At 38.1% G+C, this 22,543-nt stretch overlaps 1 protein-coding gene across 1 annotated transcript in view; it reads right to left on the reverse strand.

Moving 5' to 3' along the window:
• Positions 1 to 22,543, reverse strand: part of stab1 (stabilin 1) — a 287,180-nt gene that overhangs the window by 189,506 nt on the left and 75,131 nt on the right. Inside the window, exons 12-19 of the mRNA XM_060835476.1 lie at positions 19,957 to 20,088; positions 15,860 to 15,988; positions 7,643 to 7,705; positions 6,281 to 6,394; positions 3,938 to 3,991; positions 3,414 to 3,494; positions 1,991 to 2,149; positions 4 to 66 (exon numbers count right to left, since the gene is read on the reverse strand). Coding sequence (XP_060691459.1) covers positions 4 to 66; positions 1,991 to 2,149; positions 3,414 to 3,494; positions 3,938 to 3,991; positions 6,281 to 6,394; positions 7,643 to 7,705; positions 15,860 to 15,988; positions 19,957 to 20,088 — 795 coding nt within the window. The remainder of the gene's footprint in view (positions 1 to 3; positions 67 to 1,990; positions 2,150 to 3,413; positions 3,495 to 3,937; positions 3,992 to 6,280; positions 6,395 to 7,642; positions 7,706 to 15,859; positions 15,989 to 19,956; positions 20,089 to 22,543) is intronic.

The raw sequence follows: 22,543 nt of genomic DNA on the forward strand, positions 1-22,543 counted from the left end.
TACCATTGGTATGCTTCCCTCTGGGCAATGACTCTCATTCAATGAGGAACAGTCTCCACAAGGAGCCTAAAGAACATAGAAAAAGAGTAGTGACATTAGCTGGAAGCTAGTGAAAACCATAATTTATAGAATGGGTTTTGTGATGCCTCATGCCAACAGTGGCCAGCGCATATTAGAGAGTAGTGGGAATTCCTGGTCTGTCGTTGTAGGACTGGTGGATCCACTGGGATAAAATTATTAATTCTCACAGCATGACTGAAGGAGGTGGCCTGAAGCTCAGTGAAGTATTCCTTCCAGTTTGCCTCACCAGCAATGTTTCTCAGGTAGGCCCGGAAGCTAGTAGCATGGCGGGGATAGTATGGTGCTAGGAGGAACATCCTGCTCCTACCGTACATCAGACATACAAGAAGTGGGGTGACATGGTGGCTCAGTGGTTAGCACTGCTGCCTCATAGCGCCCAGGCACCTGGATTCGATTCCAGCCTCGGGTGACTGTCTTGTGTGGAGTTTGCACATTCTCCCCGTGTCTGCATGTGTTTCCTCCCACAATCCAAAGATGTGTGGGTCAGGTGAATTGGCCATGCTAAATTGCCTGTAGTGTTAGGTACATTAGGCAGGGGTAAAATGTAGGGGAATGGGTCTGGGTGGGTTACTCTTCGGAGAGTTGGTGTGGACTTGTTGGGCTGAAGAGCCTGTTTCCATAGTGTAGGGATTCTTAAAAAAAATTACACACCCAGGCTTAGATACCCAAAATAGTTGGGATTAATCATCCTGGGTCTAAAACCCCAATTTGCATTTTGCTTTAAATGTACAGATTCCCTTTTAGCTCAAACGTGGAGATTATTTTAATATGACTTATCAGTTCAATACCCTATCCGAATGAAGAACAAAAGATAATCGCATGGGCAATGCACTTTAATTCCACAAAATCATCCTGTAACATGTATAACACTGTGTCATCAGAAAGAGGTTTTCAGGTTCTGTATAAATTAATATATGTTACATCATGGGCTGAGAAATGGCAGATGGAGTTCAACCTGGATAAATGCAAAGTGATGCATTTTGGAAGGTCAAACTCAAATGCTGAATATAGGATTAAAGACAGGATTTTTGGCAGTGTGGTGGACCAGATGGATCTGGGTGTGCAAGTACATAGATCCCTCAAAGTTGCCACCCAAGTGGATAGGGTTCTTAAGAAAGCATATGGTGTTTTGGCTTTCATTAACAGGGGGATCGAGCTTAAGAGCCGTGAGGTTTTGCTACAGTTCTACAAGTCCCTAGTGAGACCACACTTGGAATATTGTGTCCAGTTCTGGTCGCCCTACTATAAGAAAGATACAGAGGCTTTGGAGAGGGTGCAAAGAAGGTTTACCAGGATGCTGCCTGACTGGAGGGCTTGCCTTATGAAGAAAGGTTGAATAAGCTCAGACTTTTCTCTCTGGAGAGGAGAAGGAAGAGAGGAGATGTGATCGAAGTACATAAGATAATGAGTGGAATAGATAGAGTCAAAAGCCAGAGACTTTTCCCCAGTGCAGGATTGACTGGTACGAGGAGTCATAGTTTGAAGATATTAGGGAGGAGGTACAAAGGAGATGTCAGAGGTAGGTTCTTTACACAGAGAGTTGTGAATGCATGAAATGCGTTGGCAGCTGTGATTGTGGAAGCAGAGTCATTGGGGACATTTAAGGGACTGCTGGACAGGCGCATGGATAGCAGTGAGTTGAGGGGTGCATAGGTTAAGTTACTATATTTTACATCAGGATTAAACCTCGGCACAACATCATGGCCCAAAGGGCCTGTTCTGTGCTGTACCTTTCTGTGTTCTATCTATGTCACTTCATTTTGGTAACACTGGATATTTTGCTCAATACTTCCTTTAAAAATTGCTCATAAATCTACTGCATTAATAAACTCTACAAGCAAAATAAATTATTGAATACTATATAAAATAATCAAATTACTATTAGCAGTGACATATTGCTTGACTTTACCGTGATTATGCGATAGTGAATTTCATCACATCTTTTTGGCAAAATGGGAAGAATTGAAGGAGGAATAAGGATGCCATCCAAAGTGTGAATGATGCCATTTGAAGCAATAATATCTCTTTTATGTAAAGGAACTCCCTTGTCACCCAACAAAATCTGGCCCTATTAATAGACAGAAGAGAATTTTATTCAAGAAAATTCATGCTTAAATCAGGATGACATTACTTCATAATCATTTCCAGATTTCTGCTCAACATATTACATTGGAGCACGTTCTTAAGCAGAAACTTATAATATATTGTGCCAATTCATCACTGCAAAAAATATTCTCACCATTATTTTGTGCTCCAGAAATGTGTCCTGAGGATCTATAATGTTCAAAAATAATAAAATTCAGCTATCCAATTATAGCTTGAGAATTGCCTAGAATATTTATCTTCCCACTCCTGAACTGTTATCTATGGTAGCTGAAGTAACTCCATGAAGGCCAATATCCTGTCACCAAATCACCCTTTATTTATACATGCATAGTACAAGATACTGGCCTAGCTAGCTCAGAGCCAGCTCCTAGAATGAACAGAACCCCTGACACTCCTGTTTATATGTCAGCCTGGGGTCCCTATCAAGGAACTTATATTCTATGAGGACCACTTGGTTGACCTCATTACAATCACTATTGTATTGTGTTGATACTGTGCTATGTGGACATTGAGCTGTGCATATATTGATAGCTGTGCCTTCATCTGCCAAGGACTTAAGCTTTGGAATTTCTTCTCTAAATCTTGACTTCAGTGGACAAGCAACAGCTTCAGCATCATCATTTAACATTTTTAAAGTGTAGCTCCATATCAAATGACCTCTTTTGTTAAAAAAGATAAATTAAATTTCTAGTATTTTGTAATTTCTTCAAAACTGGATCCAAGAATTTGGAATTGTAAGTCACTTTATTTTAGTGAATAATCGGAAAAATTAAAATTCTAAGAACTACAATAAAACATTACACAATATTGATATTCTGTATAAAACATGGAACTTTTACATGGAATTATTCCTCTACAATTGGTAAATCTTCCACAATCTTTTTTTTCAAACTGACCGGGGTGCCAGAATACTGGAGCAATTTGTGTCAAATCGTGAGATTACCTCAAAATAGGAAGTCTAATATTCACAAAATACTTTACTATTACTTTGAGAAATATTGTAAACTGAGTCATATGTATTAGTTTTAAAGAAAACTTAAAGAGAGAAAAGAAAAAATATTCTTACTGCTTTTAGAAATGTAAGATCAATTGAGATTTATAACAATTTTATATAGCATCATTTGAAAGTCAAGGATATATCTCTTCTGTAATCTATGGATTTTTCTTTTTGACTATACAAGTACATTTTCTTTCCTTGACTCCATTTGCATATGTATCACACTTACGTTAATGGTAACATTGATAGATATTATCTGGTTTGCCTTCGTCAGGATTCGAGGCATTGTTGACAATCTGTCTGCTGGCAACTAGAAAGTTAAACACAAGATTATGGAAATGCTTTTTAGATTCAGTACATAATATGGTTAACAAAATACTGTGAACAATTGTTTTTTTTTACAAATTTCAGCTGTAACTAAGCTTCTTCCCGATATTCGTGTCTGACTGCTGCCAAGTCTAATCTGTAGATCTCCTGACAGTCATCATTAGTGCCCCTTGGCTAACCAAGAATGTGCTTTCAGGTCAATAACAGCTCTGCCAACTAACGCCGCCTCCCAATATGCAGTAGTATGTCATTATGACGTGTTGAATTTTGATATTTCAGCCAAGTACCGGCAAATGCTCCCTATGGGAGATGAAAATGCAAGGATTAAATTGAAACGTAACCCTTCAATCCAGGGCTCAATATTCTACTGCTTGACCTTTTCCTTTGACTTTTACCCTGAACATTTTGAAGAAGAAAGCTGCTTACATTTCCAGATGCAAAGATATGATGTTTCACAAGCTCTTGAAGTTTTGGCCGACCCTTGTTTTAAAGAAAACAAAAATGCAAGAGTTTACATGGAAGCAATGACTAGATAGGAAGTTCAACATTTCACTGATAATTCCAGATAGTTTAAGTGTGTTGCTGCTTCTGTTAAAAGCCAAGGAATATTTTTTATAGGCTTTCATTTGTAACAATTATAACTCGTCTCTGCTTCCTTTTTTTCATTATTTTCAATCGGCAGAAATCAGCTTATTGTAAATCTACAATCCAGCACATGACACTTTCTCTGCACATATTATCAATCAAGTAGAAATAATATTACTTCCAGTTGTCGAGCCTAAACTTGCTTGGGATCTGATCTTAATTTAATCAGTTTCAATCCAACCAATGCAATATATTTCTTGGCTTTTAAAAAATTAATTTCCATCTGTATTTCACAATCTAAAGTATCACACATGAATAATCATCCTTTTCATATAGGCTGTTCAAAATGGTAATGCAATTGCAATTTATGAAGTTGTGGCATAGGAATCATATAGCAGCAGAAGTACAGATAGTTCTGTAAATGTTTGCAAATGCTAGAAGTTAGAGGAATAATGTGCATCATCCAGTTGATGTGTCTTCACTGGGGAACACTGTAAAAGAGGATTTGCAGCTGATTCATAATCTCATAGGCCACAAATATGAATGTATTGGCCACAGAAGAAATACTCTACATAATGAAACACAACAGTTTAGTCCTCCACTGTTGCAATACTTGATGAGGTCCCACAACATCTATGCTGAGAGTGGAAGGAAAACCATGCTCACGACATTTAGGAGTTTTCCTAACCATGACAGAGCTCTGGGCAAGGTTTTGAATCTCAATTGGGACATAGAACAGAGGTAGGCATAATTAATACCAGTGCTACTGGCTGGCATAGGTCCCCAGCTCCATCCTACCCACAGGCATTTACCAAGGGGCAGGATGATGGGATGGCAGGATTATCTTGCCACACATGATACAGGCTGAATGGCCAACTACTTTTGTGAATGACCATATATTAATTTTCCAATTGACCTCCAGATTCCTGGAGCTTGTGTTAGGCACCGTGAGGACTTCTCCCAGTGACAAGAGAGAAGACACACCGCAGATGAAGCTCCCTCTCCCTCACTTATCTTCCATGACATCCTACTACTGTTTCATGATGTATGGCTTCTAATTTTCTCTCCAGCTTCAAACTCCCACCATCCATAATAAATTGGGCAATTCACTGCCTCCTGGTCATTAATTAGCTACTATGGACAAAAATAGTTAGTGGTCTGTTTCCCACAATTGAAACTTTTGACCCCTTTATGATCTTGTTGATGGAGTCCAGAAACTTGCAGGAAAACTCTACTCCCTCACTTCCAAAACTCATTACAACCATTGTGAGAAAATGCCAAATCTGCACCTGTATTGATGCTATCACTAAGCAACAAAGTCATTCCTTTATCAGCCACAAAATAACTATTATTAACATAATATCATAATTGACATTTCAATTGGTGGCTCAGCATAGGGAAATTAAGAGAAATGTCATTTTTGTCCAATTAAACTGAAATATAGTCATTAAAGGCCGGATATTTCAGGAAGACACACAACCTTGATCCTTCCAAATTGAGACATTTCCTGATCTAGCAGATCCACCTCTTTGAAAAGGATTTTTGCCTGCTGTATTTTTTTTGAAGGGGCAAAGTTGGCCTGGAACTAGGCTCAATGTCACAGAAATATTGCTCAGTTGGCCAGGCTATTAGGCTGGGATGTCTGTCTCCATTTACCAGGAGATTGGCCCAGTTTACTAATGCACCCTCTATACTTTCCACCCATCATAGCCATTCAGCCAGCATCAGTTTCCCTGACTTTGCAAATCTGTCAAAATGATAGGAATGGTATATTTTCCTAGTTCCTTCATTCTCTGTGCATATAAATACAACTTGATCTTTATTTAGGATATTCTAAGTGCAATCAGTACTGGGAGAAAAAACAATCATTACAATGCATTTCACTATTTTTCACAATTTTAAAAAAATATATACTTGTTTGAATTAAAATTTAAAGCAACCTTGGAAAAACAGTCATGATTCGGCGATGTCAGTGTTGGACTGGGGTGTACAAAGTTAAAAATCACACAACCACCTGATGAAGGAGCAGCGCTCTGAAAGCTAGTGCTTCCAACTAAATCTGTTGGGCAATAACCTGGAGTTGTGTGATTTTTAAATTTGGAAAAATAGAGTATCATTATAATATTACAATCTGGACAGCTTGAAACAAGTACAATTCTTATTAATTTTTGTTTGTGCTCCTACCTCACCAAACATATAGAATAATGTTCCATCTCTCATCTTGTCCACTGCATCATTACTTGGCACAAAGACTGTGTAAGGACCAGGGCCATCCAGTATGAAAGGGAGATCACAATTCTATCAAAAGATTAAATAATAAAATAATTCTAAAATCCTAAAAGTTAATAAAAATTCCATCTATGATGTATATTGCACTATAATTGAGTAACATTATGAATAAAATATCAAGCATCCTTATCTAAGAGCAATTTAAAGGCATTTTTACAAGGAAGTACTTTTGTTTACAAAGCAGGGAGTTGCAAGATTAAAAAACACATCCAATACAAAGAATCTTTTATAATTTCCCAATGTTATTCACTGCTAATATTGATTTTGTTGAGTTAGTATGTCACAATGACAATCACTTTGCTTTAAGTGAATGCTATTAACTCAGCTAACCCATTCCACAGAATCATTCCTTATAAAAGAAAATAAACTCAAAAAAAATTAAAAATCTAATGGGCTCATCATTGACACAAGGATGACTTTTTCATTTGCCCGATGGAGCTTTGGAAAAAAATATATTTTCCAGGATTCGACTGAACCCTCATTGCTTGAATCATCAAAATGTTTATTATACATTCATTAGCTGCTGGAAAGCTGTTTTAAAGTGCCAGATTTTATGGATTTTGTCACTTCGCAGCCAAGATTTTTTTTCAAGAACATGTTTTTCTTAAAGGAGGAGATGCAGGGGTTGGAATAGGAGGTCAGAGTGATAAAATCAATCCAGTAACATCTAAATTTAAAACACATGATCTATTTCCTGTGTGACTGCAACTTTTCTGGATACAATACACATGCAGAAAACATATTTTCTGGATTGGGCACCAATCATTTTGGCTGATTATTAAAATGGTGTCAAAGTCTACATTGAAGCAATTGCAAGATCAATGTGCCATCAGTCACTGTAAAGCATTGGTTTTTGCAGTGCCGTTGGAAGCAGAGGCACCAATACTGACAGGCACATTAATGTGAAAGTAACCTCTAGGACCATTTACAGTCATCCTTCTTTGCTGTCAGCAGTCTTGAGTTTTATAAATCAAAAGGTTTTCATTTGCTAAATGTGACTGGACCTTTCTTAGGCAGGGAAGGAGGTGTGATGATCAACTACGAAATCATGATTTACGTTCTCAAAACTACGTCTTGAAATGGTTCCACAATCAAAGTACGTAAATGAAAAATGAGCCTACATTAAAGCCAACAGTCTCAGAATCATATCAACACTAAAGTAAGTATTACTTCCAGGGAATTCATTAAACAGAAGCCCAAGGTTACATGCAGCTAGTCTTTCAGTTTTGATAGGCCAAATATTTGGAATGTATTTACCTCAAGAATGGTTTCAAACCTACTAAACAACTGTCCTGCAGCAAGAATATCAGCAACAGTTTTCTATTTGAGGGAAAAATAAACAAAGTAAGATACACACATATTATTTACCGATCTCTGCACATCTGACAAAATGCATGAAAGAAATGTTGAAATGGGTAGACATGAACATAACAAATACATGTGAAGAAATGCTTTGCTTTGTAAGTACAGAGAATTGAGAGAAGCTAAATAATTAATTCCTCAAATGCTGATAATCAGGAGACTTTTTCAAATAAGTGCAGAAAATTCAGCCACCAGAACTACAGAGATTGAATCCAGTTTCTCACATAAGAATGATAGAAGTAACATTTCTTAATTCAAAACTGAAAAGAAAATTAGATAAAAAGCATTAAATACACTAGTTAAGATAGAAACAGGATTAATTTCTATTAAAATCACAGACTAAAATACATGTGAATAAGTATATTAATATCACAACTTTTTTTTATATAAATGATACAATACATTAGTCATTTAGTAGTACTTATGTAGAACTTAAACTTGCTGACAAAATACACATTTTGCCTAAGTTCTTGGTCTTGCACTAATCAGGACAATTCACAAGAAATATGAATAAAGGGAAGAGCCAACATTTTAATTGCATGAGGGAAAAGATGACAAGCAGACTTTCATTAGTAGAGACACTGCCACGGAGAATGCAGCAACTAATGATGACTGACAGCTAACTACCAGACATTGTCTACATTTCAAATGAGGCAGGTTGTCTCCTATTTGTCGAATCATTGCCCTGAGAAGTGAGCCAGCAAATGGCCATCATCAGTTATCCTGGGGTAGAGGGGGCATTTTGAGGTTTGCAATCTGTAACTCATGAAGGACTGCGGGGATCATTTCTGGGTCCACAATTATTTACAAATATATCTTAATGACTTGGAAGAGGGAAGTGAATGTACTGTTGCCAAGTTTGCAAATGACACAAAAAGAGGTGGGAAGGCATGGCCTGAAGATGACACTAAGTTTCCACATAGGGATACAGACAGATTAATGCAGTGGGCAAAAGCTTGGCACGTGCAATGTGAAGTGAAATTATGTGAAAAATGTGAAGTTATATTCTTTGATAGGAAGAATAAAAGGAAAGAATATTATTTGAATCAGGATTTGGGAGAGCTCCCAAAAGCATTAGTATCCATTTTCAGCTGTTAACAGGGAAGGCAAATAAAAAATTGCTTTTATTTCAAAGGGAATGCAATATAGAAATTGGAACTAAAAAGCAACGGGCATCAGTCAGGTCACATCTGGAATACTGTGAACAGTTTACCTCCCCTTATTGAAGGAAAGGCTTGGAGACAGTCTAAAGAAGGTTCATCAGGTTGATGTTGGGTATGGAAGGATTTCCTTAAAAGATGAGGTTGAGTTAGTTGGGCTTAGTACTACCTAGAATCTGGAATAATGAATGGATACCTTAAAGGAATGTATAAATATTATTAGAAGGTTGATGGAATGGGTGCTGATTTTCAATAGGTCATCAGGATTGTTTGGGATGTTAGTGAACATGATTTCAAAGAAAGACAGAATGAAAAAAGTCAATTAAGTATGTGAAAGTGAAGGAGAAAAGACTCCTCATTAGATTTTTCAGCTGCATTGTAGAGAAATAACTAAACTACGTGGGTTCCGTGTAGAAGAGAAGACATGAGTATTTGAATATCTGTGATGTATTCAGGCAGAATTGTCCTAGGTGATAGGGGACAGCTAAGGGTTGGAGTCAGGATCAGGAAAAGCCAAGGAGTTGCGACCACTCAAGAAGCCCGGTGACACTAAGAGATGGCAAAGTTCACTGTGAGGGTTGAAAGTTCATTAGCAGTGTTTGCATGATGCAACTGAGCAAAGTTAGAGCTCATGGAAAACCACAGCTAAGATCTAACTTTAGTGAAGCTCGTTATCTAGTCAAAATGCTGGAGCCAATGAATGAGTGCAGTTTCCAGAGTCCAGGGAAATGCAGACTGAGAAATAGAGGTTAATCAGCCAGAATAGAAGCAGACATTGAGGTAGTCCATGAAGCTACCTCTTGAGAGGTAGCTTCAAAATCAGGTCAGCAAAAGTGAACAATTTCAATGACATTTGATGATCTATCATTTCATTAAAATCCAGAGGTAGTTGCTAAATAATCTTTGTGGATTAATGGTGCTGGAAGAGCACAGCAGTTCAGGCAGCATCCGAGGAGCAGTAAAATCGACGTTTCGGGCAAAAACCCTTCATCAGGAATAAAGGCAGAGAGCCTGAAGGGTGGAGAGATAAGCTGGAGGAGGGTGGGGGTGGGAAGAAAGTAGCATAGAGTACAACAGGTGAGTGGGGGAGGGGATGAAGGTGATAGGTCGGGGGTGGGGGGCGGGGGGCGGGTGGAATGGATAGGTGGAAAAGAAGATAGGCAGGTAGGACAAGTCATGGGGACAGTGCTGAGCTGGAAGTTTGGAACTAGGGTGAGGTGGGGGAAGTGGAAATGAGGAAACTGTTGAAGTCCACATTGATGGCCTGGGATTGAAGTGTTCCGAGACAGAAGATGAGGCATTCTTCCTCCAGGCTTCTGATAGTGAGGGAGCGGCGGTGAAGGAAGCCCAGGACCTCCATATCCTCGGCAGAGTGGGAGGGGGAGTTGAAGTGTTGGGCCACAGGGTGTTGTGGTTGATTGGTGCGGGCGTCCTGGATATGTTCCTTAAAGCGCTCTGCTAGGAGCCGTCCAGTCTCCCCAATGGTGAGGAGACCGCATTGGGAGCAACGGATACAATAAATGATATTAGTGGATGTGCAGGTAAAACTCTGATGGATGTGGAAGGCTCCTTTAGGGCCTTGGGTGGAGGTGACGGAGGAGGTGTGGGCGCAGGTTTTGCAGTTCCTGTAAGGGGAAGGTGCCATGATGGGAGGGTGGGTTGTAGGGGGATGTGGACCTGACCAGGTATTCACGGAGGGTACGGTCTTTGTGGAAGGTGGAAAGGGGTGGGGAGGGAAATATGTCCTGGTAGTGGGGTCGTTTTGGAGGTGGTGGAAATGTTGGCAGATGATTTGGTTTGTGCGAATCAACCAACCACCTTATGGCCCAACATTTCAACTCCCCCTTCCCCTCTGCTGAGGACATGGAGGTCCTGGGCCTCCTTCACCGCTGTTCCCTCACCACCAGACGCCTGGAGGAAGAACGCCTCATCTTCCGCTTCGGAACACTTCAACCTCAGGGCATCAATGTGGACTTCAACAGTTTCCTCATTTCCACTTCCCCCACCTCACCCTAGTTCCAAACTTCCAGCTCAGCACTATCCCCATGACTTGTCCTACCTGCCTATCTTCTTTTCCACCTATCCACCCTCCCCCGCCCCCGACCTATCACCTTCATCCCCTCCCCCACTCACCTATTGTACTCTATGCTACTTTCTCCCTACCCCACCCTCCTCTAACTTATTTCTCCACCCTTCAGGCTCTCTGCTTTTATTCCTGATGAAGGGCTTTTGCCCGAAACGTCGATTTTACTGCTCCTCGGATGCTGCCTGAACTGCTTTGCTCTTCCAGCACCACTAATCCAGAATCTGGTTTCCAGCATCTGCAGTCATTGTTTTTACCTAAATAATCTTTGTGATCTATCTTAACTGTTTGATGTTTATCGCATGCTAATTCTGCGATTTTGATATAAGTTATACATTTACAGTATATTGTGTTCCTGTTCTAACGTATGTAGTACTGTTGTTCAAAACTGTGGAATTGTGTGGCTTTATTCCATTAGCAAGTCTCTTCTCACCTTTGATTTACTTTAAAGAGCAAAAGATTACAGGAACCCTGAGATTGTAACATAATTTGGTGATCTCAGCTGGCATTGTAGCAAAGTTGGCAGTCTGGTCTGGGGTCATAATGTAATTTGGGGCTCTTGTGGGATTTGTAATCCACAGCAAAATACACATGCTGGAACCTGATCTAGTTACGGCTGATTAAGATTGTTAATTTTATGGTACATAGTGAAAATCAAGCCGACTTTGCGAATTGCTATGACTTTTCTGGGGAGAACAGATTTATCTCTGAGTGATTTGCAAATGGTGATCAAAACTAGGCAAGCAACATTAGCTGAAAAGTTGCAGTTAAAATTAAAAGCAAAGGCAAAACCTGTGTGACAACGCGGTATCTGGGATTGGAAGGAGATAAGAGTCTAACCCAGGTGGAATGCAGATTGAGTTGGCTAGGATTCAGTTACAGATGAAGTAGCTTGAGACACAAAGAGAGAAAAATGTTTGAACTTGAACATCAAGAGTTCAGAAAATCATGAAACAAACTGGATAAAAAAATAGTTTAGGCTATGGGTAGCAAGACAGTCCCCTATTTTGGCTGAAGAGGGAAGTCCCATTTTTGAAAGCAAATTACTGCCGATGCTGGAATCTGAAACCAAAAGAGAGAATGCTGGAAAATCTCAGCAGGTCTGGCAGCATCTGTAAGGAGAGAAAAGAGCTGACGTTTCGAGTCTAACTGACCCTTTGTCAAAACATCCTTACCGATGCTGACAGACCTTCTGAGATTTTCCAGAATTTTCTCTTTTAGTTTCAGATTCCAGCATCCGCAGTAATGTGCTTTTATCCAGTGTTTAACCCACTGCCATCTCTCTCCCAGGAATGCCTACCCTGAAGAAGTACTGCTCTTCTCTCCGACAGGATTTTCGTTCAGCTTTGACAAAAGGTCAGTTAGACGCGAAATCACATTTTTAAGTTTGATTTAATCAAAAATCTTCCTTTTATTCATAAATGTATGGAATTGGAGTATAAAGTTATTTTCTCTCATTGGGGTGTTATGGACTGACCATACACCCTTAATATTAAGAAGGTAGCCCAGACCCTAACATTTTCTTATTTTGAAAGTAGATGTGAAGTGCATGCTCCATATGTGGTGCGACTGGTCAAACTACTCAACGTTAAGCAAAACACAATTTATTTAAATGCTATAGTCAGACTACAAACAAAAGAAAGAGGAATTTAGAACAACATATTGGAAAACTTAACTGAATAATAGATAAAGTATCTATTACTAATTAACTGTTCCAATATAGTAACATCGATAAACACATCCCTTGACAAAAAGGCAAATTCAGACACAGATTTTTACATGCAGTTCTCCAATCCAGGAGGAAACTACACTGAGAGATTTCAGAGAAAGTAGAAGCTGGGAATCATTTAATGAAGCTTCCAACTCTTGAGACCCTATAAAGCTTCTGATGCTAAAGCTAAACAAAAACTAGAAAGCCTGGTCTGTGAGATCTGGCCACACCCATTCAGGCTGTTTCCATTGTTCCAACCTTTTAAAAAACCTAAAGGCCTCACAGTTGGTTACCCTAGTGGCTCTGGTAGAATACTCAGTGCCTTTGTCTCACATACTCCCTTCAAAAAAAAGGACAAAGTAATCTCTTAAAGTAACAGCATTGTCACAGGGGAAAATCGCTAAACAATCAAAGGCCAAAGGATACATGGTCACTTACGCTACAAATTGTCCTGACTGGTGAAGCAAGGAACATATAATTTAGTCTTTTGAAAAAACAATTGTCAGATGGTGAGACGGTTAGAAGTGCAGGTTTGTAATGCTTGTAACATTTCTAATGAAGCTTAATAGTTAAGTTTAGGTCAGAAAAGATGAAACCCAGTGAAACATTTGTTGAATTCACTGGAGACAAGTGAAAAATAATGGGATCATTGTATAGTTCACTGAGTTCCAGCAAATGTTTGAAAATGTGATGGAAATCATGATTTTGGAAGAATTCAAGAAGAGCATTCCAGTAAGAATTGAGTTCCATTTGGTTATTCATCAGTTACCTAAAGTCAAAGAGTCAGCGGGTCCAGTTGATGTACATAATATTTCTCACAAACAGTTAAGTGTTGGTTTCTATCTGGCAACATTACAAATGCAGTCGCTGGGGGAATAGCCAAGATTCTGGCTTTAGGTTAAAGGGAAAAGCTGTTTCAAAGCTGTGCTAGAAAGGATAATAGAGAGAAGGAAAGTAACGTTATGAAACCAGTAAGAAAAGGTATTTAAAACTAAATTGTTGTAAGTGCAACAGTAAACCGGAGGGAGTGACAGGAACACTTAAGGGGTCTTCAGAAAATGCAGTACCAATAAGAGAAATGAATGTTAAACCAGTGGAACTGATGCACATTATAGGAATTTCCACAGGGTACATTGACTCAGAAAATGAAGTTTGGAAGGCATTCCCTACATCTTACGGTGAGAAGTGATGGCAGTGTCAAGGATTATAATGGGTTTATATTTGGAAAGTAAGTCTCTCCATTTTTTGCCCAAGGAAAAGCCTGAGAAGATTTTTATCCTGAGGGACATTGATATGGCTCAAAGCTTAATACTATCAAACAGTGTTGATGGGAAGTGTGTGTCTTTCCCATTACATAAAGAAAATTTAAATTGTGTCCTGACAAATGAATTGTGTTTGGTTAGAATTCTTCTTAAATTGCATATCATAAACATAGATTTTATATTGGGAAATTATGTAATAGGCACAATGGTTTTACTGCGACTTGGGAAAGAGTGCCCCAATTCCTAAGTTATTTTTGTGAATAGAAGCTCTTTGCCTAATTGTAATTCAGTTAAATAAAGAATCGGCTCAAATAAAAGTACTGATGTGTCCATATCTATAATACTACCTGCGGAAACATCTTCTCCACATCCACCCTATCCAGGCCTCTTAGTATTCTGTAAGTTTATCAAATGTCCTCACATCCTTCCAAACTCCATCAAGTAGAGACCCAGAGTCCTCAACCACTCCTCATGTGACAAGCCATTCATTCCTGGGATTATACCTGTCAACCTCCTCTGGACCCTTTCCAGATTCAACTCACAGTTGAGAGTTTGCTAACCACCTCTTTGAGTATTCACACAACTGAGCTTAGACTTTCTCAGCTTCAAATAACCCTGTCACAGTTCTAACTGAACACCTCTGATCTGGAACTTTCAAATGAAACAACTTACGCAGAGGTTACATATTTCTTAGCAGTTCTAAATGATTTCTCTCCTTCAGGAGAAACTACCTAACACATCTAACTTCCACCAGAATGTCTGAGAACTAAAACCAAAAGACTTTTGAAGCCGTAGCTTTTCTCCAAATCAAAAGCAAGAAATTTCAGATCCTTCCACCGGGAAACAGCCTATGGAACTTCATTATTTAATCTGTCCAACAGTAAAAACACATCCAATGAAAATAAACCCCATTACATTCCAGGAAATCTTTCTCTCATATTGGGTTTCAATGAAAAACATGGCTCTAGAAACGTGAACATTTTCCTATTAAAACCCTTCTTACACATAGAGACTAAAACCTACATGTTACTAGTTCAATCTTTAAAATAGATTATATCAAAATATACATAAATCACATACCTTACATCATGCATGTACTGACATTAGTTTAACCTTTTATAGATTTGTAAATATGATATATCTAAGTACGTAAATGAAGGATAGTATAAAGTCTGTAATAAACTACTTGTTAGAAGTTAATGGTAAAAAAATCAGTTATATTTTGAAAGTTATTTCACCATAACAAAACTTTTTTTTGCTTATCGTAATGGTATGATGAAATACTGTATTTACATCCTTTTTTGTTTTACTGAGCATTCTGCCAGTATGGTTGGTAATATTCATAGAACAGGCACTTCCAAAAGTTGCTACACTCAACATTCAATTCTGCCCAGTAACTGGGGAAGGACCTATTGCAGGGTTTCCAATAGCTTACTCAGAACAGTCAACAGTGAAGAAAGTCAATAAGTTTGTGAAAGAGACAGAGAGTAAACTATGTTAGAAGTACTAATTTTTTGACTGTATTGCAATGAAGCAACTGAACTACTTAGGTTCTGTGTAGGAGGATCAATGAAAAGAAGTCCAGAGCAGTTGACTATCTCTATGCTGTTAAAACCCAGGTAGAAATGGTTCTAGGAGATTGAAGGTAGCTAAGGGTTGGAGTCAGGGATCAGTAAAAGGTTATTTAATTGTGGTGGGTCTCACAACAAGTCACTTGCTACTAAACATCAATATAGTAAGTGAGTGATGGATTAAAAAAACCCATTAACAATTTTTGCTTAATGCAACATTAGAATGCAAAACAAAACACAAGCAAGATCTAGCTTGGTGAAGCTGAGTACATTAATTAGTTTATTCAATATACTATTATATATAATATTGAGATGTGAGGTTTACCTGTGGATCCCCAAGTTTTTCAACGTTTCCAGATAAAAACCGGTCAATTGTATGTATGATACCATTCGATGCTGCTTTGTTGCCCCTCATGATGTTGTACCTTTTATTTTGAAATATAAGCTGAAAGTACTTTGCACAGAAAAATTAGAAAGTAACGTTAGTAAACAAATTGGTTCCTCAGATTGGAAATCTTGAAGTTCCTAATTGGAGCAATAGTCTCAAGTTGCATTGGAAGACTGCAATCCTCTATTGTGTTACTTTTCTGAACAACTGTACAGATACAGACAGAGGAATCTATGTATCACAGACTGAAGGATGTGGGAGCATTGTAATACAAGGCGATGGCACAACAATTTATGTCTTTGAAATAAAATCCTGTAATTTTAATCATAAATTGTAACAGAAGACATCACTAAAATGACTAAAATGTATGACTAAAATAAAAGATCAGAAATATGAGAGCATGTAACACCATTTGGTTCAGTAAAAGATAACTTCTAAAGCAATTTCCAACATATTGTCTGTTCTACCCCTGTCCCAGATCAAACTTCTCCCCTCCTTAGGACACTGACATCCTTTGTTCTGCTATGCCTTAAGGAACGACTCATGATGTCACCAGGAGCAGCAAGAATTCATGGAGAGGCTAATTGAATTGGTAATCATGCCTACTCCATCAACACCTCAACAAAGATCTTCTGGGCAAGGAAGAGAATCCTACACTTTACTGGATGATGGGTGCTGGCATAATGCCAGTGAGTCCACCATTAATTATATGCTTTAGATACAGACAACACTTTTGCCATCATTAGAAATATGTATACCCAATCAGAAAGATCTGTCATAGGTTTTTTTTTGTCACACTTGGCCAGCAATTGTTCAACATTTCTTCACATTTGCAAAACATTGGCACCAAAGGACATTGGGCACGCATACAGAAAATCTGGTTTCAAAAGCCAAGCTAGACCCCAAAACATGACCTAGATGGCCAACAAGGTAGCATGACACCTCAATACTGGCAGCAGGGAAAGTCATCCAAACAAATGAGTACAACATATATTTTAAAAGCTCATTAGGACTCAGACATATGATGATTTCCTCTGAAAACTACCAAATGTCCTTGCTTTCTGTTTCTTGGATGAACTCAACAAAAATTCATCACTTTATATGACATAATGAGGATAAATATTGCTGTTAGGCTGTACTCTTTTTGAAAATTTACTCAATTTATTCAGAAGACCAAGCAGAGGTGAACAGCCAAAGGTGTACAACAAACCGAGCTTTAGCAACCTTTTGAAAATGACCAAGTTAATTGTCAAATTCAAGCACCAATATCTAATGGTATAAAGAGATCAGACGCTGTTACAACTGTTAGTATGCATTTTGCCCAAAAAGCAGGTCAACATACCCCCTAATGCCAAAATTGATATAGGGACTTGTGCCAACAAATTGCCATGACACAAGCAAAAAGTCAAGTACTCCAACAAGTAGTACTGCATGGTGCAAGTTAGAAAATACTCTCTCACATCTTATAATGGATCATCAATTGCCTGCAGTTGTACCAATCACACTGCAGTGCCAATATGCAAGTCCAGATTGGATTCCCAAAATCTTCTATGTGGTAGATGCCAAATGTCCAGCAGTGGCATATGTACAGATCTCGGTGTCACAACCATTCATGAGATTCAAACCATACCAATGGTGGGGAGAATAAACAGAGCACAGATTTCCCTCTTCAAAGACAGTGAGAATGAAACATCACCAGCGAGAACAATTGAAATGTGTACTAGGCAGAGAGTGCAATACAGAAATCTGGTCACAAATACCAGTATACCATAAAGGATTTATAACATATGGAAACAGCCCATCAAATGAGGGCATTACTGATCATAGCACCATATTGCAAAAAAAACTGGAGGCCACTTCAGCTCAATGTATGAGATGTCAAACATGCACAGAGAAATGAAGAAGAAACCCTTGATAACAATGAGTGTGTGGCAATGCTGAACAGTGTAAAGCCAACCAAGTTCTCAGTCAAGAGCACAGAGAAAAGCTCAACTTCCGCAGGTAGTATATGATCACCAGATCAGGATAAGTAGTCAAGCCTCGAAGATTATATCTAAAATTATATACTATAACAAAGTTTTAATTATTCAGCTTGTTAACTTTTTTTTAAAGCCATTTATACACAGCTGTTTAATTGTTGAATTAACAACGTGTATGTACCGCTACATACATCTATTCGGGACTTCTTTTCTTTGGAAAAAGGGGGATGTTGTGTTGTGTCTCACAACAGATATGTGATATACCTTTAAAGGACATGCTCATGATGTCATCACCATATTGTGGCATGTGACCTGATGGTACATAGATTTCAGTTTCTATCTCACTGAACCTGCTTATATCATGACATGCATCATGATGATGTTACAGAACATTCAAACAGCTTAATTTGAAAACAGTCATGCAAATGCCAATGACTGTAGCATGCATATGTAAATATTAGGTACTTTAATAAAAAGGTCATTGAATTCTTTTGTACTATTTGATCCACATGTCATTTGTATGTTATGGGAGCTAATACAAGTATGGCATCATAATAGTTGAAGATCATCAGTTATCACGTCATATCACATCAACTTTCAGTGCCCAATAGATAGCTCCTCATGTATGGGCCAACACAGTGAGACTTGGCATATTTCTCAAAGATCGCTAATTTGGCATATTATTTAGTCACAGTCTATCACCCTCTTACCTGAGGAAATTGTTGAAAATGCATTAAGCTGTATGGTGTACCAAGAAATACCATCTCTTAAACTTCATTATTAGAGTTCAGCTAGTAGCTAGATAATGTTAAGTTTAATAATAGCAATGGCAATGTTATGGTCCTTTATCTTTAATCCACAATATTTTCTGACTTCCACAGGGCCGAGAGAAAGCAAAATAATTTGCCCCTGGAGGAGCTGAACCTGGTTGAAGGGTCAATAACAAGTGGACATGATTTTAAGGTGAAGGGGAGAAGATTTAGGGGAAAAACTTTTGTACCCAGAGGATGTGGTGGGAAATATACTGCCTGGGAGTGTAGTAGAGATGGAAAACCTCACAACCTTTAAAATGTATATTTATGAGCACTTGAAATGTCATGGCACATGCTGGTAAGTATAGTTGGGTCAATGGGCCAAAGGTCCTCTTCTGTACTGTGTGAGTCTTTGCCTATGACTATGAGGATGAGAGGGTATGGAGGAAGAGAAATTAAAAAAAAACAAATTCTTCTCATAGCTTAACCTGATCTCATCAGATAGGGAACTAGAAATTCTACAAATGATGTTATATGTTCTCTTGTTTCTGATCTTACTATAGATGAAAAATCTCAAAAGGTCCTTCTCAAGGGCATTCATCAAAGACATCCAGGAGCAAAAACCCACAAAGCATAGAATACAACCAGATGCAAGTACTACCTATCAAACAGATGCAGTGCAATCTGGAAATACTTACATGGTTTGAAAAGTTGTGGAGCCATTTGAAACTTTATTTAAATCTCTTCCAATTTATGCTACCTACACACTTTTCACTTCAAATATCAACGATAAGTTCACCTTTTGTAAAATATTCCAAATAATTGATTCAGCAATCCACACATGCAATCTGCTACAAAAAATGTATCCTAATCAATAATCACAGATACATCAATAAATTAAACACGATTTTTATCATTCCTGTTTAAATGCAGCTCAGAGGACAACACTTAAGTGCTTTCTCTGATGTGTTTTATATTTCTTGGATATAGTTTTCATTCATTGTAAATTAGCACTATATTGTCTGTTTAGTCTTAATAGTTTCATAGCTGAATAATAAGAGAGAAGCCAGGCTGCTGTCATTGTCACCTCTGCAGCTGAGCAGAAAGTTGCCAGAGACTACCAGAGGTGATTGTTTCTTCATTTAAAGTCTCCTCATTCTGTAAAGGTCGAGCAACTCCCATCTTTCCATGGAAGAGAATTAAATATATACTTTTAATCTAACTGTGAAATATTTAATCTTTGAAAATAATCGGCAACATGTACAATATTCAAAATGAAACACCATACTATAAAAGACCCTACCTTTCTTGTCTGGGTCACTTCAACTGTATCACCAGTCAATGTTTCAAAGGTTGTAATATTTTTAAAGTCCTCAAGTAGTAAAACACCAGGTACAATGTGCTGCTTGCATGAAAACTTCTTGGTATCAATTACCTTTGTTGGAATACAACATGGATAGAAAATGAAAAGAGTATCAAAGGAAATCGGTATCAAGTTTAATGCTTGGAAAGATCAATGATATAACTTGATATATTTATTACATTTTTGAGTTGTGGTTGATTTAAAATGAATTTGTGACATCTGAGGCTATTTTTCTTGGTCTCACTATTTGTATAAAACTAGATTGAAGATAATTGACAGTTGGCTATATAAACTGGCTTTTTCACTGAATAAAGTCCAAGAAAATGCTTTTTTACGTTTTCCTAAGTAAAACATTTGAAGGAATGTAACACAGCATCTTGGATGGAAGTTAAAATCATAAAATTCAAAAAGGAAGACTGCAAAAATGGAAAGGAAAATTTATTTATTACATTTAATTAAATTGAATTAACAGTACAGTAATTATATACAATTTGGATAGATTTGTTAGGAAAGATCAGCATTTGTTCCAGTATTATAATATATCGTATAAATTACCTCTCAAAAGTTGTCCAGCAGGATACCTGAAATTTCCCAGTGTACAATTTCCAAAGGTAAAAGCCTATCAGAAAACATGTTCCAATTTTTCTTCTATAGCTATGCTTAAAACAGAGCATCTAGCTTTTCATATGAAAATAATTTAATATTGAACAGAATAAATGGCCCTTGAAATACTATTCGTCGGAATGTCCCTCTTAGAAAAAATGCAAATATGAATCTGCACCCCCAGGACAATTTTGTGTGTTAAAAATTAATAACTGCACATTAACAGGAATGAGTGACAAATGGTGTCAAATTGAAAGCCTGCCGTGCACAATACAGCAGATTTAGGATTATTTGCAAACTCCTAGATGTGATTCTCTCGAGAACACTTTGCTTGAATCTGACAAAGCTGATTACCATCAAAAGCAGAAACAATACAGCATTGGAACAGGCCCTTTGGCCTACCAAGACTAAGCCAACATGTGATTACTTTCTTAATGAAAAATCTTTTGCCTTTATGCGGTATTTATCCCTCTATTCCCTGTCTATTCATTTATCAGTCAAAATGCCTTTGCAACTGCTATTGTATCTGCCGTTACGACCTCCATTCCAGCACTTACCACTGTGTGAAAAATTTGCATATCACATCTCCTCTAAACTTACCCCCTTTTACCTTAAATCTATATCTCCTAGTAATTGACATTTCTAACCTGCGAAAAAGACTCCACCTATCCATTCTCTCCATGCCTCTCATAATTTTGTAAACTTCTATCAGGACACCCCTTGTGCGTTCAAGTGAAAACAAACCAAATTTTTCCAATTTCCCCTCACAGCTAATACCCTCCAAACCAGGCAACATCCTAGTAAACAGTTTTCATACTCTCTCCAAAGCTGCCACAGCCTTCTGGTAGTGACTAAAATTGTACATAATATTCCAAATGTGGCCTAAATAAAGTTCTGCAGAAGAGCATGACTTGCCAATTTTTAAACTCTATGTCCAGCTGATGAAGGCAAGCATATGCATTCTTGATCACCTTATCCACTTGTGTTGCCACTTTCAGGAAACTGTGAACCTATAAGCCTAGTTCCCTCTGTATGTTAATGCTATTAAGAGTTCTGTCATTTACTGTATACTTCACTCCTGCATTAGATCTCCCAAAATACATTATCTCGCATTAAACTTCACCTATCATTTCTGCGTCCACATTTCCAGCCTATCTGTATCCAGCTGTATCCTCTGGCAATCCTCCTCACTATCCACAGCTTTGCCAATCTTTGTGCTGTTAGCAAACTTAATAAGCAGGCTATGTACATTCTCCTCCAAATATATATATTATAAACAACAGGTGACCCAGCACTGATCCCTGCAGAATAACACTGGTCCCAGATCTCCAGGCAAAAAAGCACTGTCCCATCACTACTCTGTCGTCTATGACCCAGCCAGTTCTGCATCCATCTTAGTAGCTTATTATAGATCTCCTGTGACATCACCCTTTGTATCAGCCCATCATAGGGTCCTTGTCAAAAGCCTTGCTAAAGTTCATGTAGATAACCTACTATGATCAATTATCTTTATCACTTCCTCAAAAAGCTCAACCAAGTTTGTGAGACACGATTTTCCCTGCTCAAAGCCATGCTGTTTATCGCTAACAAGTCCATATTGTTCCAAATGTGTATGAATTCCATCCCGAAGAATCTTCTCCAATAATTTCCCTCTACCGACATAAGGCTTACTGGCCTGTAATTTCCTGGATTATCCTTGTTCCCCTTCTTAAAAAAAGCAATAACATTGGCTATTCTCCAATCCTCTGTAACTAAAGAGGAAACAAAGATTTTGTACTCGGCTCCAGCAATTTCCTCACCTGCCTCCCTCTGCATTCTGCGTTAGATCCAGTCAGGTCCTGGGGACTTGTCTGCCTTAATGCTTTTTAAAATATCCAACATCACCTTTTTTACTTTCACATAGCCCAGAATATCACCTTACCGC

The sequence above is a fragment of the Hemiscyllium ocellatum genome, chromosome 14 (assembly GCF_020745735.1).
Source record: "Hemiscyllium ocellatum isolate sHemOce1 chromosome 14, sHemOce1.pat.X.cur, whole genome shotgun sequence".
Taxonomy (NCBI): domain Eukaryota; kingdom Metazoa; phylum Chordata; class Chondrichthyes; order Orectolobiformes; family Hemiscylliidae; genus Hemiscyllium; species Hemiscyllium ocellatum.